Source organism: Mastacembelus armatus, chromosome 3, assembly GCF_900324485.2.
Source record: "Mastacembelus armatus chromosome 3, fMasArm1.2, whole genome shotgun sequence".
Taxonomy (NCBI): Eukaryota; Metazoa; Chordata; class Actinopteri; order Synbranchiformes; family Mastacembelidae; genus Mastacembelus; species Mastacembelus armatus.
In genome coordinates, this window is record NC_046635.1 from 15,608,664 (window position 1) to 15,621,945 (window position 13,282).

Genomic DNA, 13,282 nt, shown 5'->3' on the forward strand with positions numbered 1-13,282 from the left:
GGATGAAATCCTCCTGTTTCTTTGCCCCTCAAAAGACAGGATTGTAATATGCTATAAGAAATAAAATGTCTTTGCTGCCATCTGCAGGAGTATGCATGTAAGCAGTCGAACTTCAAAAGTAAAATATGACAATTGTTGGATTGTCATTTGAAACAAACGACTTTTGAGAATGAAGTTTTTGCTCTCCCCAATTGACTTTTCTTTCATCATCCTGTCAATCTGTCATTTGTCCAATATGTAGTTTACCCTGCTTTATTAAACTGCTTGTCAGACTGTTAAGATATCTTACTGGAATGTGAGCTGCCACATTAGGATTCAGATATGCAGAGACGAGAACCACAGGAAAACCATATTCAGTTCTGTGTCATTTCATTAACCTTAAATAGCATTACTCATACATCATTGATTTTGTAATTCAGCTAATCATAACCATATTGCCAATTTCAAACTGAAAATAGTGACCATTTATGTTCAAGCAGAATACTACTGAAAGACAAATATAGTTTCTCATCTCATTTTTTAAAAATGTATTTGTATGTCCTTACATACTGGTGTCAAAAGGTTATGCACCAAAAATGTCACATTGACTCACAATTACAAAGAAAAAGCATTTCTTTCTCTTCGGTTACAAGTATTGAAAAATCTATGTACAGGAAGAAGGGCATGGTGACACGACACTACACTAGAAACAAACTAATAGTCAAAAGGTTTTAAGTCAAACATTTACAAATAAAGAAAACTTGGTTCTGTAAACTTCAAAATGTATTTCCGCCCTAAAAAAACATAACATTGTGCATCCTCTCCACAGTGGTCACAAAAACATTTTTTTTAAAATAACTGCCAGATGGCTGTTTCATCAAAAATCAAACAGTTGAGTGGAAATGCTTTTTACTTAAAACACACTTTCAAGATATATAGTCTTAAAAAGGTGTTAAACTGGAAACAGATAGCGATTGGGTTTGAGGAGGCTTGAGTCCTGGACAGGAGCTGTGTGGAGGGCCAGTCCAGTGCTTCAATTCTCCTCTTTCTGATGTACACAGAAATAGATGAAGTCTCCATCTCACCCTAACCCAACAGATGAAAAGCTGTCTGACATGTGTTTACCGTCTGGAAATTTACAGTTTTTGATCAAGACGAGCAGGAATGAAAAGAAATTTAGAACAATGGTGATACAGTTCAGTGTTTCATATCTAGCAAAGAAAATTTTTCATGTTTGAAAAAATGCTAATGGAGAAACATAAACAGCTGGACTAGTACCCCAACATGTGTGTCTTTGTGCAGAGTGGAATTAAATTGTGACTCACACAATCCTGCCCTGAACAACCTCAGGGGTAGATATCAAAGCCAGAGAGGAAACGAATCGAAACATTCAGTGCAACACTACACTCCCAAGCACAGCTTTGCATTTTGAATCCTCAATTTGGCCTAGAAAGGACAAGAATATACACTCATCTCTTAAGTTTTTTTTCCTAATGTTTAAGTGATGCCAATTGGGTGCAGCCATTTTAAGTCCCTTATCTGCATTTTGTTATTCTTAGGATGAAGCTATATCAGTGGTATGCATGTTTTTTATGGCACTTTGTCAAGATACAATGACTGTGTTGTAAAGTGGGCACCAGATAGAGCAAAATGCAGTTTTGTGTGAAAAATAACATGCATCACATCATATTGCAAAAATGCAATAAAAATGCATGTTCCACAAAAACATTAACAGTAATCTGACACTGGTTACTACATTAACTATCTCCAAACTGAAACCACATATGGAAAATGTTTAACAATAAATGAGGGCAGTGCATCTCTGCAGAGATGTGGTAGCGCACAAGTTCCATAGTCCTGCATCTTCCTTCTAGTTACAAATACATGGAAAATGATGTGGTATTCAGGTGCCAGTTAAGTGCTGCCTTCTCTGAATTTCAAGAAGTTATAGCATGTCCAGCTTTTTTCCAATGAGACCAAAGAAGTAAAAATCCTCCTAAAACAAATAAACTATACTGATGATCTCAGTTCAGCTGACATTTGAGCATATGTATACTATTTGTACTTTCTGTCTTAGGGTGAACTGATGTTTGTCAGGTAAGGATTTAATTTTGAACAAAATGTGTCTGGTGAGGCCTGGGACCAGCTGCTTCCTCTAGGACGGGGTCTGACTTCTTTTAGTGTCACTTTTAGCCTTTTTGGTATTGTTTCCATTCTCCTCCAGCTCACTCCCTTCTGTGTCTTCCTGGTGCTTCCTCTTCTTTGTGTCATCTGACAAAGCTGGGGATGGGTGTGGCTGAAAGGTGACAATGATGCAGGTCATGTTATCACACCCGGTCCCATCTCCACATGTGTTGGGAGCCAAACAGTGGTCTAACAACTGTAATGGAGGATACATGGGATTTCAAATTAGAGATCAAGATATCAATTTCTCTACACTGAGGTACATTTCATAATGTCTATTTGTTTCGATATCCAATATGTAATTGTGAATTTTGGGCTCCGATTTATATTTAAATGGTCATTATATACAAGTACTCAGTGTACAATAGGAACTTTCTTGCACCTCTTCCACTATGGATGAAAGGGGTCTGGCTTTGCCACTCTCATCTGGTTTGATCCTCTCACTGATGAAGTCCACCACCTCCTGACTGCTTAAGACATTCCTACACACACACACACACACACACACACACACACACACACACACACACACACACACACACACACACACACACACACACACACACACACACACACACACACACACACACACACACACACACACACACACACACACACACAGGGTAATGGCAAATTGAAAAGGAAAGAACAACCTCACATATAAATATTGTAGGAAAAGTCAATGCTATAAAAAGAAAACATTTTTAAAATATCTTTTTTCCATAAGTATGTACTATGGTGCATACTAATAAAATGTATTTTATACAGGGGACAGTGTCAACTGTGAGCCACGCCAAACCAGCTTAAACACTGAGATCAAGATTTTAGCACATTTACCAGACGTCACAAAAGTTAATACTATAACAATTTTGAAGTCACTTTGAAGTCCTATAGCATATGCTAGCACAACATTCCATACAGAATGCTTCTTGTGGGCAGTGAAGAGATCTGAGACTAGTTCTTCTAAGTTTTGTTAACATCACTCAGACAAGCTCATATTTGTGCCAATTAACCTCTCTCCCACTCTACACTGTTACTCACCAGATGCCATCACAAGCAATAACCATGAAGTCGTGGTCCTCGTTCAGCGTCAGAACTTTGACATCTGGCATTGCAGAAATCATCTGTTCTTCTGGGGGCAGAATCTTGTTCCTCTTATAGAAGTGATCACCTGTGGGGGAGAGCCCAGATTACCAATTTATTATTCTGCGGGTGGGTATTGTGCTCTGAAAGGAAAAGAATTGTCTATTGTCTAATGTGTATTGATCAAGGGCTCCTATTCAGTTTAAGTGTGCTTTTAACAAAATTATGCTAAAAGTCACACAATCAAGTTGGCCATACCGATAGCTCTGGAGAGATTCAGTCCACCATTGACTCGTCCATCCATGGTCACTTTCCCTCCAGCGTTTTTGATGCGAGCAAGTTCCACCTCGTCCTCTGGTTTGTGGTCATATGACATGTCAACAGCTTTCCCTACAGTGACACAAAATTATTGCTTAGATTTCATACAAGATTACTGCAAAGTCTTTTATTACAAGACGCGCCACTATGCATCAGTGGTGTCCATTGGAAAAGTGAAATACTTTGATCAGCTCCCATAACTACATCATTTGATTAAGGTGGGAAAAAGTAGCTTTATTAAATCTATTTCATTAGAAAGAGAAGGCATTACCATCAATTCCATCTTTTTAACTAAATTGTATCGAGATGAATTTTATTGATCCCCATGGGAAAATTCAGGTAGTAAGAGTAGTCAGTAACAGTCAAGTTCATGTTGGTTAGTTATCTGCCACTGGCTAAGTTGGTATAGGGTCTGAAGGCAGGGGGATGAAGAATCTCCTGTATCATTCAGTCCTCCAGCACAGTGGCATGGGACAACAAAGTTATCTGAAAAATTTGGATAACATTTGATGCCCCATATACCTCTATTGACCAATTTTGAGCTCATTTACAACCTCACCCTCAACAAGAACAAGATGAAGGAGATGATAATGGCGATGAGGAAGGAAAGGAGCCACTGTTCACACCCAGGAGTTTGAAGTGGAGAGGGTTAGCACCTTTAAAAACCTGGGGGTTCACATCAGTGAGGACCTCACCTAGATACTCAACACCACCGAACTGGTTAAGAAAGCACAACAGCAGCTGTACTGCTTGTGTATAAGTCTCTGCATGACTCAACTCCACAGTACATCTCTGACACGTTAATGCCATATGAACTATCTTGAACTCTGAGAACATCAGAGACAGGCCTTCTGCTCATGCCCAGAGTCAGGACTGAACATGGAGAAGCAGTGCTTCAGTTTTATGCAGCTAAAATCTGGAATAGTCTTCCTGATGATGTTAGACAATCCTCATATCTGGCAACGTTGAAGTCCAAGCTAAAAACTTTTCTCTTTAGCTCTGCATATGACAACTGGAAGTGTTTCATCTGCATTCATTCTCCTTTAACCCTCTGGGGTCTGAGGGGGTTTTGGGGTCCTGGACAAATTTTGACATGTCCTGACATCTAGAATGATCAACTAGTGTGATCTACCTCAGAGCTGGACTGAATTGCTTCATCACAATTTGCACATTTGCTAATATTACTGCTGCTATTATATCACAATGGTTTTACTCAATTTGCACATTGTTACTATTACTGCTGCTATTTTTAATCACTTCTGGTTTTTATTCAATTTACACATAAGCCATTATCGGACACTTGCTTTGTACATAGTCTATATTTCTATTTCTTCGTTATATTTTTTTATTATTTCTTTTTGTTCACAGTGTTCATAGTATTGTGTGTTGCAGTAGATGACTAATTAGTTGATCAATTAACCAGGATGATTTTTTTTAACATAATCTGCATGGCCAATGGATTAGCATATGAAGCCAATTAACAGGCAGATGCATTCGTGGGCAAGCAAGTAGTGCTCTTGTGAAACGTGTGACACACCCTCTTGTGTCAGACAATCTGCATTGGCTGATGGTTGAAGATATTAAGCCAATTATCAGTGTCGTCATCGTGAGACCAGTGTGAAACAGCCACTTGTGTCAGTCAAATTGCCTTTCCACAAGACGGGAGGGCGAAAAAATGTCATTGAAACAAAACTTTCCAAATATGTTTAATTAATTAGATTGGAAATATTACTTTTAGCATGGGTGATTTCACACCCTTTTATGGGTGCTCAAACACAAATTTCATCTCAGCCCCCCTAAAAAAAAAAAAAACGATCTATTATGTAACATAAGATTTTGCAAATTTGTTTCATAATCACCACTAATGTAAAAGCAACCAAGAACTAGAAGGCGGCTGTGAATTTCATGGTGGACATTAAGACCACAATAATCTGAAAAGTGAACATTGGTAAATACACACTTGACTGTTCTGACTGTGGGTCATTATTACTGTTACTTAGAAAGTGTGTGGTTAAAGTTCAATGGTGTGTACATTGTCAAAACAATATTAGCTGACTGGTAATCAGCTAACATAACTAATGCACTTTATTCCTTTATTATAAGTGCTATAAAATAGCAATAACAGGCAGTATTATGAAATCATTGCAATTATTATTCTTTGACAAATAAAAGAAAAATGTTTACATTAAATGTAATATTAATTTCGCTCCACATGGCTAAATTGCATGTCAACATGAGCACATGACTAATTAGCAAACCACAGCTAAGGGGCATAGCAAAACAACCAGATTCAGGTGAGAATGTAAGGTTGTAACAACATCGCCCATGGCAACACAATATTTAATTAGAAAAATGTTATTACAATGGAGAGTGTGTAAAAGAAGTGAAGAGATGTGTGCAAGTAAGTTGGAACGGGTGGAGGAAAGTGTCAGGTGTGATGTGTGACAAGAGTGTCAGCAAGAAGGAAAGAAAAGACAATGGTGAAGACTAGCAATGTTGTATGGTTTAACCCTCTGTGGTCTGAGGGGGTTTTTGGGCCCTGGACAAATTTTGACATGTCCTGACATTTGTGCTTTTTTCAGTGTCTTTTAAACATATTAATGTCTAAAGTCTGATAACACTGTAATCAGCACAAAATTGGCTACAATAATATGTGAGCAGCAAGTTTATACATTGTGTTTTTGAGAAAAAAGTGTTTATGCATGCGTGAAAAACTACAATTTTTTACTCACTGAAATAAGACCATAAAACACAAACAGAACATTGGTTCACAAGACCTTGGAGACCTGCATGTTGTAGGCTAAAGTGTTTACTTCAGAGTGCTGTGAATGTCATCTTGTTCACACATTCACAGTAAACAATACACTGATTTAAATTTTCTAAGACACTTTTTGTCCAGAAAGGCCATATGCAAGAGGGTGTGTCTGAGGATGAATAGTCATGAGATTTACCTGAGAACACAAAAGACGCACTGAACGACCTGACAAAGACGCGCATAATGAGCCTTTCAGTCATTGTAAATGGGACGGATTAGTGCAGCACAATACAACACAATGAGGAACCAAACGATCCTCAAAATCAGTGTTTTTACTCTGAGGACAAGCTAAACTATTTGTCTCTGTGTGGAATACAAGAAGCGCTTCTTCACGTCCGTGACGTGCCATCATCCAAACACGCCGAAAAAGTGAGTAAATTCTATGCTGAAGTTTGACGCTTTATGTCATTTCTCGGGGGTGTGCACATATTTACCTGGTTCACCTGAGATTATTTACATGTGGACAGTGTACAAGGCGGGACCGCATTACCTGTAATGAGGTGAGACAGGAAAAAACGGACTTCTCCTTACGTTCATACGGATTAAATAAAAAGTGATGATTTGTTTTCGACTTGTATTGTTTCATTTAAAAGAAAACATTTCAAGCTTTCTAGCCATATAATTCTTATTTTTATGAGGCAAGTATTCACTGAGATTCTGGTTGTTTTATTTACGCGTCTGTGAAGAGAAATGGCAGAGACAGAAAAGTCCGAGAGCGCACCCTGTCGGCTTTCTTTATTTAAAAAAAGCACAACGTTTTGTTTTTATTATGATGGTATGCAACTAAAACTAGACCCTTTACAGATGAATGATATATTTCTTTTATCTGTACGATCAGAATTGACGGAGTAATTTAAGTTTGTTTCGGCGTTATCAGGAAAAGATGCGTCAAAACGCGCTGGTGCGTGCGTCGACCCCAGAGGGTTAAGAGACAGTGGCACTGAGAAAAAGACAGGAAGCAAAGCTGGAGGTAGCAGAGCTGAAGTTGTTGAGGTTCTCTCTGGGAGTGATGAGGATGGATAGGATCAGGAATCAGAGCTCATGTTAGATGTTTTGGAGAAAAAGCCAGAGAAGCCAGATTGAGATGGTTTGGACATGTTCAGTGGAGGGACACTGAATACATTGGTAAAAGGATGCTGAGGTTAGAGCTGCCAGGAAGGAGGCCTAGAGGAAGAACCTAGAGGAGGTTCATGGATGTAGTGAAGGAGGATATGAGGATAGTTGGTGTGGAGTATACAGAGAATAGGGTTAAATGGAGGCAGATGATTCGCTGTGGCGACCCCTGAAGGGAGCAGCCGAAAGGAAAAGAAGAAGATTTGAATATAGATTCTGTGAATGGCTGTTAGTCAACAGCATAAAGGGCAAGAGATCCTAAAATGCCTCTGACGGTTTGAAAGAAAAGACGAATACTGAATAAAAATAACAATATATTATAATAATAGTATATAATTCTATTTTAGTATATAATAGAATTATAATGTTGTACTCCTAGGTGGCAACTGGGCACTCCATGCATCTATTTCATGACAAGAAGAAATATCTTTTCGAAGAACAAACACAAACTTATATACACTGCACCTTTACAATTACACATTTTACAATTAAACATGTCAATCAAAAAGGTAAATTGGCATTAACTGATGTTGACTCACCACGTTCAGACACAACACAGCGTGAGTCCCCAGCATTGGCCACAATCAGCTGCTTCCCTCGGATTAGAGCCACAACAGCTGTGGTGCCGCTGTCTGAACCAGGCTGCAAATACATAAATGTTGCACACTGTTAAATTCCAGGACAGTTTACTGAGCCAATTTTACCACCCCTCTGCATATGAAACAAATGAGTCACCTACAGTCAGACTAAAACAATGGACAAAAACAACTTAAAAGCCTTTAGACATTTTTCAACAGAGAAAAGAATTTAAGACATCCAGCAGAGTCTCGTCCACTGACAAGAGTCATTACAAATCATTTGCTTCTGCAGTTATGTGGCCAACTTATTGTAGGTTCTAACTTGTTCTAACTCCATAAACTCTACATTGATGTTCCAATTCTTGCATTTAGGTGAATGCAACATTACCCGTTACACACCTCTTCCTTGCCGTCCATTCCAGGGAGACACATTTCATCCTCCTCCTCCTCCTCCTCAGAATCTTCCTCACCCTCCTCTGTGTCCTCCTCATCTTCCAGTTCACTGCTGTCATCTTCTTCGCTGCCATCCTAATTAAAAAAAAAAAAAAATGTTATTACAATGCTTCTCAAAAGTGAATGTGCTTCCAAAGCCAAACAGGGTTAATTCTGATCTCCTGCTCTCACTTCTTCATCACTGCCATCCTCCTCCTCCTCTCCTTCCTCTGATTCCTCACTGTCATCAAAAAACCTGGACTTGGAATCTCCTGCAGCCTTTGAGGACAAAGAAGAGCAGGAAGGACCAGCATCTCCTTCTACCTTTCCAGCCTTTTCTTCTCCATTGGAGCTTCCTGACTCTCCAGAGTCATCTGCTGTCAAGAAGAAATGAGGTCAACATGAGATGCTGACCAAGAGGAACAGGGTGCAAAAACATGTGGAGGAGAGTAAAGAAAAATACCCTTATTGAGTGGTCAGATTTAGATTTTCATGTATTTTTGGTAAATCCATTTCTATGCATATGATTTTTAAAATATATATATTAAAAATGTTGCACATATATTTTCAATATCGGAAAGGCACATAAAATAGAAACTTAGTTAGAATGTTCTTTTGACAAGTTTTAATAAGCCATTTCATCTTTGCAGACAAGATTAGAAGACTCGTGAATTCCAGCTCAGTACCTCCACTGCTACCTTCACCTCCTCCTGTTTGCCTACATGCTCGCAGTCTAGAGATGCATGCTGCTCCTTCACGTTCTTTCACCTTCCTATTGCTCTCCTGCCCCACCTCTCCGTTCAGCCCATCCTTCTTCTGTCCTTCCCCACCCTCCACTTTGTCTCCTAAACCTTCAGAGTTCGAGCATGATGCCTTCCTAGCAGCCGCACTGAGGACAACACAGAAAGGAAAAGACGATGTGTTAACCATATGAGTCTTAAATCTTTAAAAGACAGGACCATACTGATTCTGTCCCTACAAGTCTTCAGTTGTCATTAAGTTAACACATTCAATTTTAACTGAAACTGCACTAAACTTTAATGACTTTTTGGTTAGGGACTTGTGATGCACTATTTTACATAAATTAACTTCGGGAAATTCAAGTCCCCATTTTATTGGCTGCTAAAGTCCTTAAGTACTCCTTAATAACAACAAACTGTGAGCCCCTACATGGACATGTCAAATAAGATGATAGCTAGACTACCTGATGGCAGCAGCATGTTTGACAGCATTGCAGTTCTGTCCATAGCGTACCAGCAACTCCTCTATGGTCATGGTGGCCTCCTCGTGGAGTAATGCTGCCTCCTCTGTGTCCACTTAGAAGAGAAGGAACATGTACTCAAAGTTATCATTATTACCTGAAATATTCCAACAGCAATGCATGCAAACAAACTTCAGCATGTTTGTTTATACATTCTTGGTTGTGTTTGTGGAATTTCTCTTTAAAAAAATGTATTGTTATAATTAGTATTTCTTTTCCTTGTTTAATATATTATACAGGATGTCCCCAATTATACTCCTGATACCAGGCCACTGGACTAAATTTATTAATGATGAACTCACAATCATCCTCCTCAGCCACCTTTTCAGCAGGCGGCTCCTCAGTGGGCCTTCCAGCGATCTGGACCAGCTCCTTGATGACATCATCTGTGGTCATTCTGCTGTCGATGGCCAAGAAGGCATCTTCCAGAGCCTGCAAACAACATGCAAGAAAGGTGTGTGTTAAATATTAAGCAGCAGTTTAAAGTTCAATATTAGAGTCATTTCTTAGGACAATTCAAAGTTTTTTTTTTCAGTGCGTCACCTTTTGCAGTTTTCCATCTTTATATGTCTTCTGCTCCTTGATGATGTCAGGAAGATACTTTGAACAGTACAGAGCCACCTCTTCACCTGAAAGGGAACATCCACTTACATAAAGTCTCAGGTCTGTACACACAGTACTGGAGGAGGTGTGTGAGACAAACAAAGGGTAAAAACCACGGAAACACTTCACGGTGTGAGTGTGTTGTGATGCATAATTCAAAAGGGAACTGACTGTGTTTATGATGATAAATGCATTGTGTTATAGATTGGCAAGATCTGGCCAAGTCCTAAAATACATACATACATGCATGCATTTTGCATGTTAGTGATAAACACTAGAAAATGTTCCCCAAAATAATATAAAAACAGCTTTTGGATAGTATGTGTTTGTGTTACCTCCATGTCCATCATACACAGCGAACATGGCCGTCTCCTCATCAAACTCTGGGATACAATTGTGAGCATCCTACACAACAAACAACATAAAAGTACACATTAAAATACAGAAAACATGACACCTTCTCAACTGTAAACCAAACCAATCAAAAATCCTTATTGGAAAAACGGTTATTTAGCAAGTGAGATGGGGTAAGATACAGCAGCAAAAATCAATTATATGCGCTTCAATGTTGTGGGAGAGTGTTTGCAGTGTAACTCAGCATAGTACGTAAAACCATGAGCATAGGTTATAGGCAGTAATCCATCGATGGAGTTGATAGGAAAAAAATAGGAGAGTGACGGACAACACTCATTTCCATACAAATAACCTTATACAGGGAATGGATTTGGGCTCACAACCCTTTAATTCACCATTTACAAGTCGAGACAAGTACATCTCGCCGCGTTCAGTTAACAGAGTGGCGGCATGGTTGCCTTTCATTCCGTCATTTATTCTCCGCCTCACCTCCATGGAAACACGCCAGCCTTGCATGGCAGCGAAACCGTAGCTCATGTTGCTGTTGCCGCCATCGGATGAGGTCTTGCTCGTGTTAGGTTGCGACAGATAAGCCCCCATGGTTTTCGGGTTCTATGGGTTTACACCTGGAGGAAGATGGTACGAAAAAAACATCACAATTTAGCTTCACAGAAACACACGCAAATACGCTCCCGTGTCACAATTCAATTGCATTAACTAGCTTGAGTAGTTACGGCTGCTTGCTAGATAGCTAGCTAACATTAGCAACACCACAAGAAAAAGTAGACGCATCGACTAACGTTAGCTAACATAACCATGCTAACAGGAACAACCCAAACCTCCAGCCATAACCTTTGCCCCTGCCAAACGAACAGCTCCCCAGTTGTGCAAAGCTCAAACACTTGTCACCACCAGTTAATTTACCTATTTTGACGGAGCACGATGAGCTTATAAATGAGTCTTAAAGACCGAGATTCACATAGGAACGATTACACGTGTGAAAGCAAACGCCGCTATCAACACAGAGACCGAAAAGAAGTAGGAGTCGTGGAGGAAGTAAGCACGCGCGCATGTCCCTTTCGTTAAGACAAGGGGGAGTGATCGGCACGTACGTCATACGTCATTGCGTCATGTTTTTTTAAAATCTTGGGGGGCGGTATTGGGGGGCAGCCAATTTTTGGGGGGTAGTCAATTCAGGGGGGGCTACTCAGGGAGGCTGTCCCATTCAGGGGGGCACCTAGGGGAGGCACTCGGGGGGAGGTGGTCTCCTCGGTGGGGTGGTCCGTTCATGGAGAGGCGCTTAGGGATGCGGTTTGTTCGGGGACGCGGTTCGCTGGGGGACGCGGTTTGCTCGAGGCGAGGGCCGTTCATCGCCGCTTGCGGCTATATTGTGATTTATTTCCACAAGCAGATACAATAAAACATAATTATATCCTGCAGGAAATATTCCAAGTATAGGGTAAACACGATATCATAATACCTGGAATTGGAATTAGCAGAGATGGGTTTGGAAAGTGTAGCAAAATGGTGCTGACTAAGAAATGAACACATAAAAGAAATTATTAGAGCTGCCTTCTTTCCACAATATTGGCAAAATTATAGGAACATCAATTAGGAACTCAAAATGATGCAGAAAAACTAATCCATGCAATTCTTAATTCAAAGGTAGATTACTGTAACTTATTATTATCAGGATCAGTAACCCCATAAAAACTCTCTAAACCTAATTAATTAATTATTAATTAAAAGTTAATCCAGAACGCTGCAGACAGAGTTCAGACAGGAACTAGCAAGAGAGATCATATTTCTCCTATATTAGCTTCTCTTCATTGGCTCCCTGTAAAATCCAATCCTTCTACTCACATACAAATCCCTTCATGATGAAGCTCCTTCATTCCTTAAAGCCCTCATAGTACCATATAATCCCAATAGAACACTACGCTCTCAGAGTGCAGGTCTACTTGTGGTTCTCAGAGTTTACAAAATGGGAATGGGAGTTAGAGCCTTTAGCGATCAAGCTCCTCTCCTGTGGAACCAGCTCCCAGTCTGGGTTCAGGAGGCAGACAGCCTGTAAACTTTTAAAGTTAGACTTAAAACTTTCCTTTTTGACAAAGCTTATAGGTAGGGCTGGCTCAGGTGACCAGATAGGCCTTAGACTGCCTGAGGACTTCACAAAGTGCACCGAGCTTCTCTCTCCTCTTCTTTCCCCAACTCTCTCTGCTCCTCTTTCTATCCTTCTCTCCTCTCCTCTTCTTTTGTCTTCTCTCCTCTTCTCATATACAAACATTTCTAAAATTATGTTTTCACTTTGTCATTATGTGGCACTGCAGTGTAGTTAATGAGAAAAAAATGAATTTAAATAATTTTAGTATCAGGCTGCATAACAGAAATGAAAAAAGTAAAGAGGGTCTGAATACTTTCTGAATGCACTGTATTTTATGTTAGCACATTGATGAGACCATGTACAGCAGCAGCAGTGACACTGACCTCTAAACTGAAACAAAAAGTCACCACAGGACAGGAAACTTACAGTATTTTCTGGTCTATAAGTCACGCTTGCGA

General features: G+C 39.8%; 1 protein-coding gene across 2 annotated transcripts; it reads right to left on the minus strand.

The window, feature by feature from the left end:
- Nucleotides 1–500: 500 nt before the first annotated feature.
- On the minus strand, nucleotides 501–11,794 carry ppm1g (protein phosphatase, Mg2+/Mn2+ dependent, 1G). 2 transcript variants are annotated; one of them, XM_026294211.1, is made up of 14 exons: nucleotides 11,645–11,794; nucleotides 11,210–11,346; nucleotides 10,702–10,771; nucleotides 10,307–10,392; nucleotides 10,066–10,195; nucleotides 9,707–9,818; nucleotides 9,189–9,391; nucleotides 8,695–8,876; nucleotides 8,470–8,598; nucleotides 8,032–8,134; nucleotides 3,505–3,636; nucleotides 3,205–3,334; nucleotides 2,546–2,645; nucleotides 501–2,359 (listed from the first exon to the last, which is right to left on the minus strand). In XM_026294211.1, the coding sequence occupies exons 2-14, from the start codon at nucleotides 11,318–11,320 to the stop codon at nucleotides 2,135–2,137; spliced, it is 1,713 nt and encodes a 570-aa protein (XP_026149996.1). In that variant the 5' UTR covers nucleotides 11,321–11,346; nucleotides 11,645–11,794; the 3' UTR covers nucleotides 501–2,134. The 2 variants fall into 2 exon arrangements, with proteins under 2 accessions (XP_026149996.1, XP_026149994.1); XM_026294209.1 differs by having other exon boundaries at nucleotides 8,695–8,879.
- Between the last annotated feature and the right edge of the window lie 1,488 nt (nucleotides 11,795–13,282).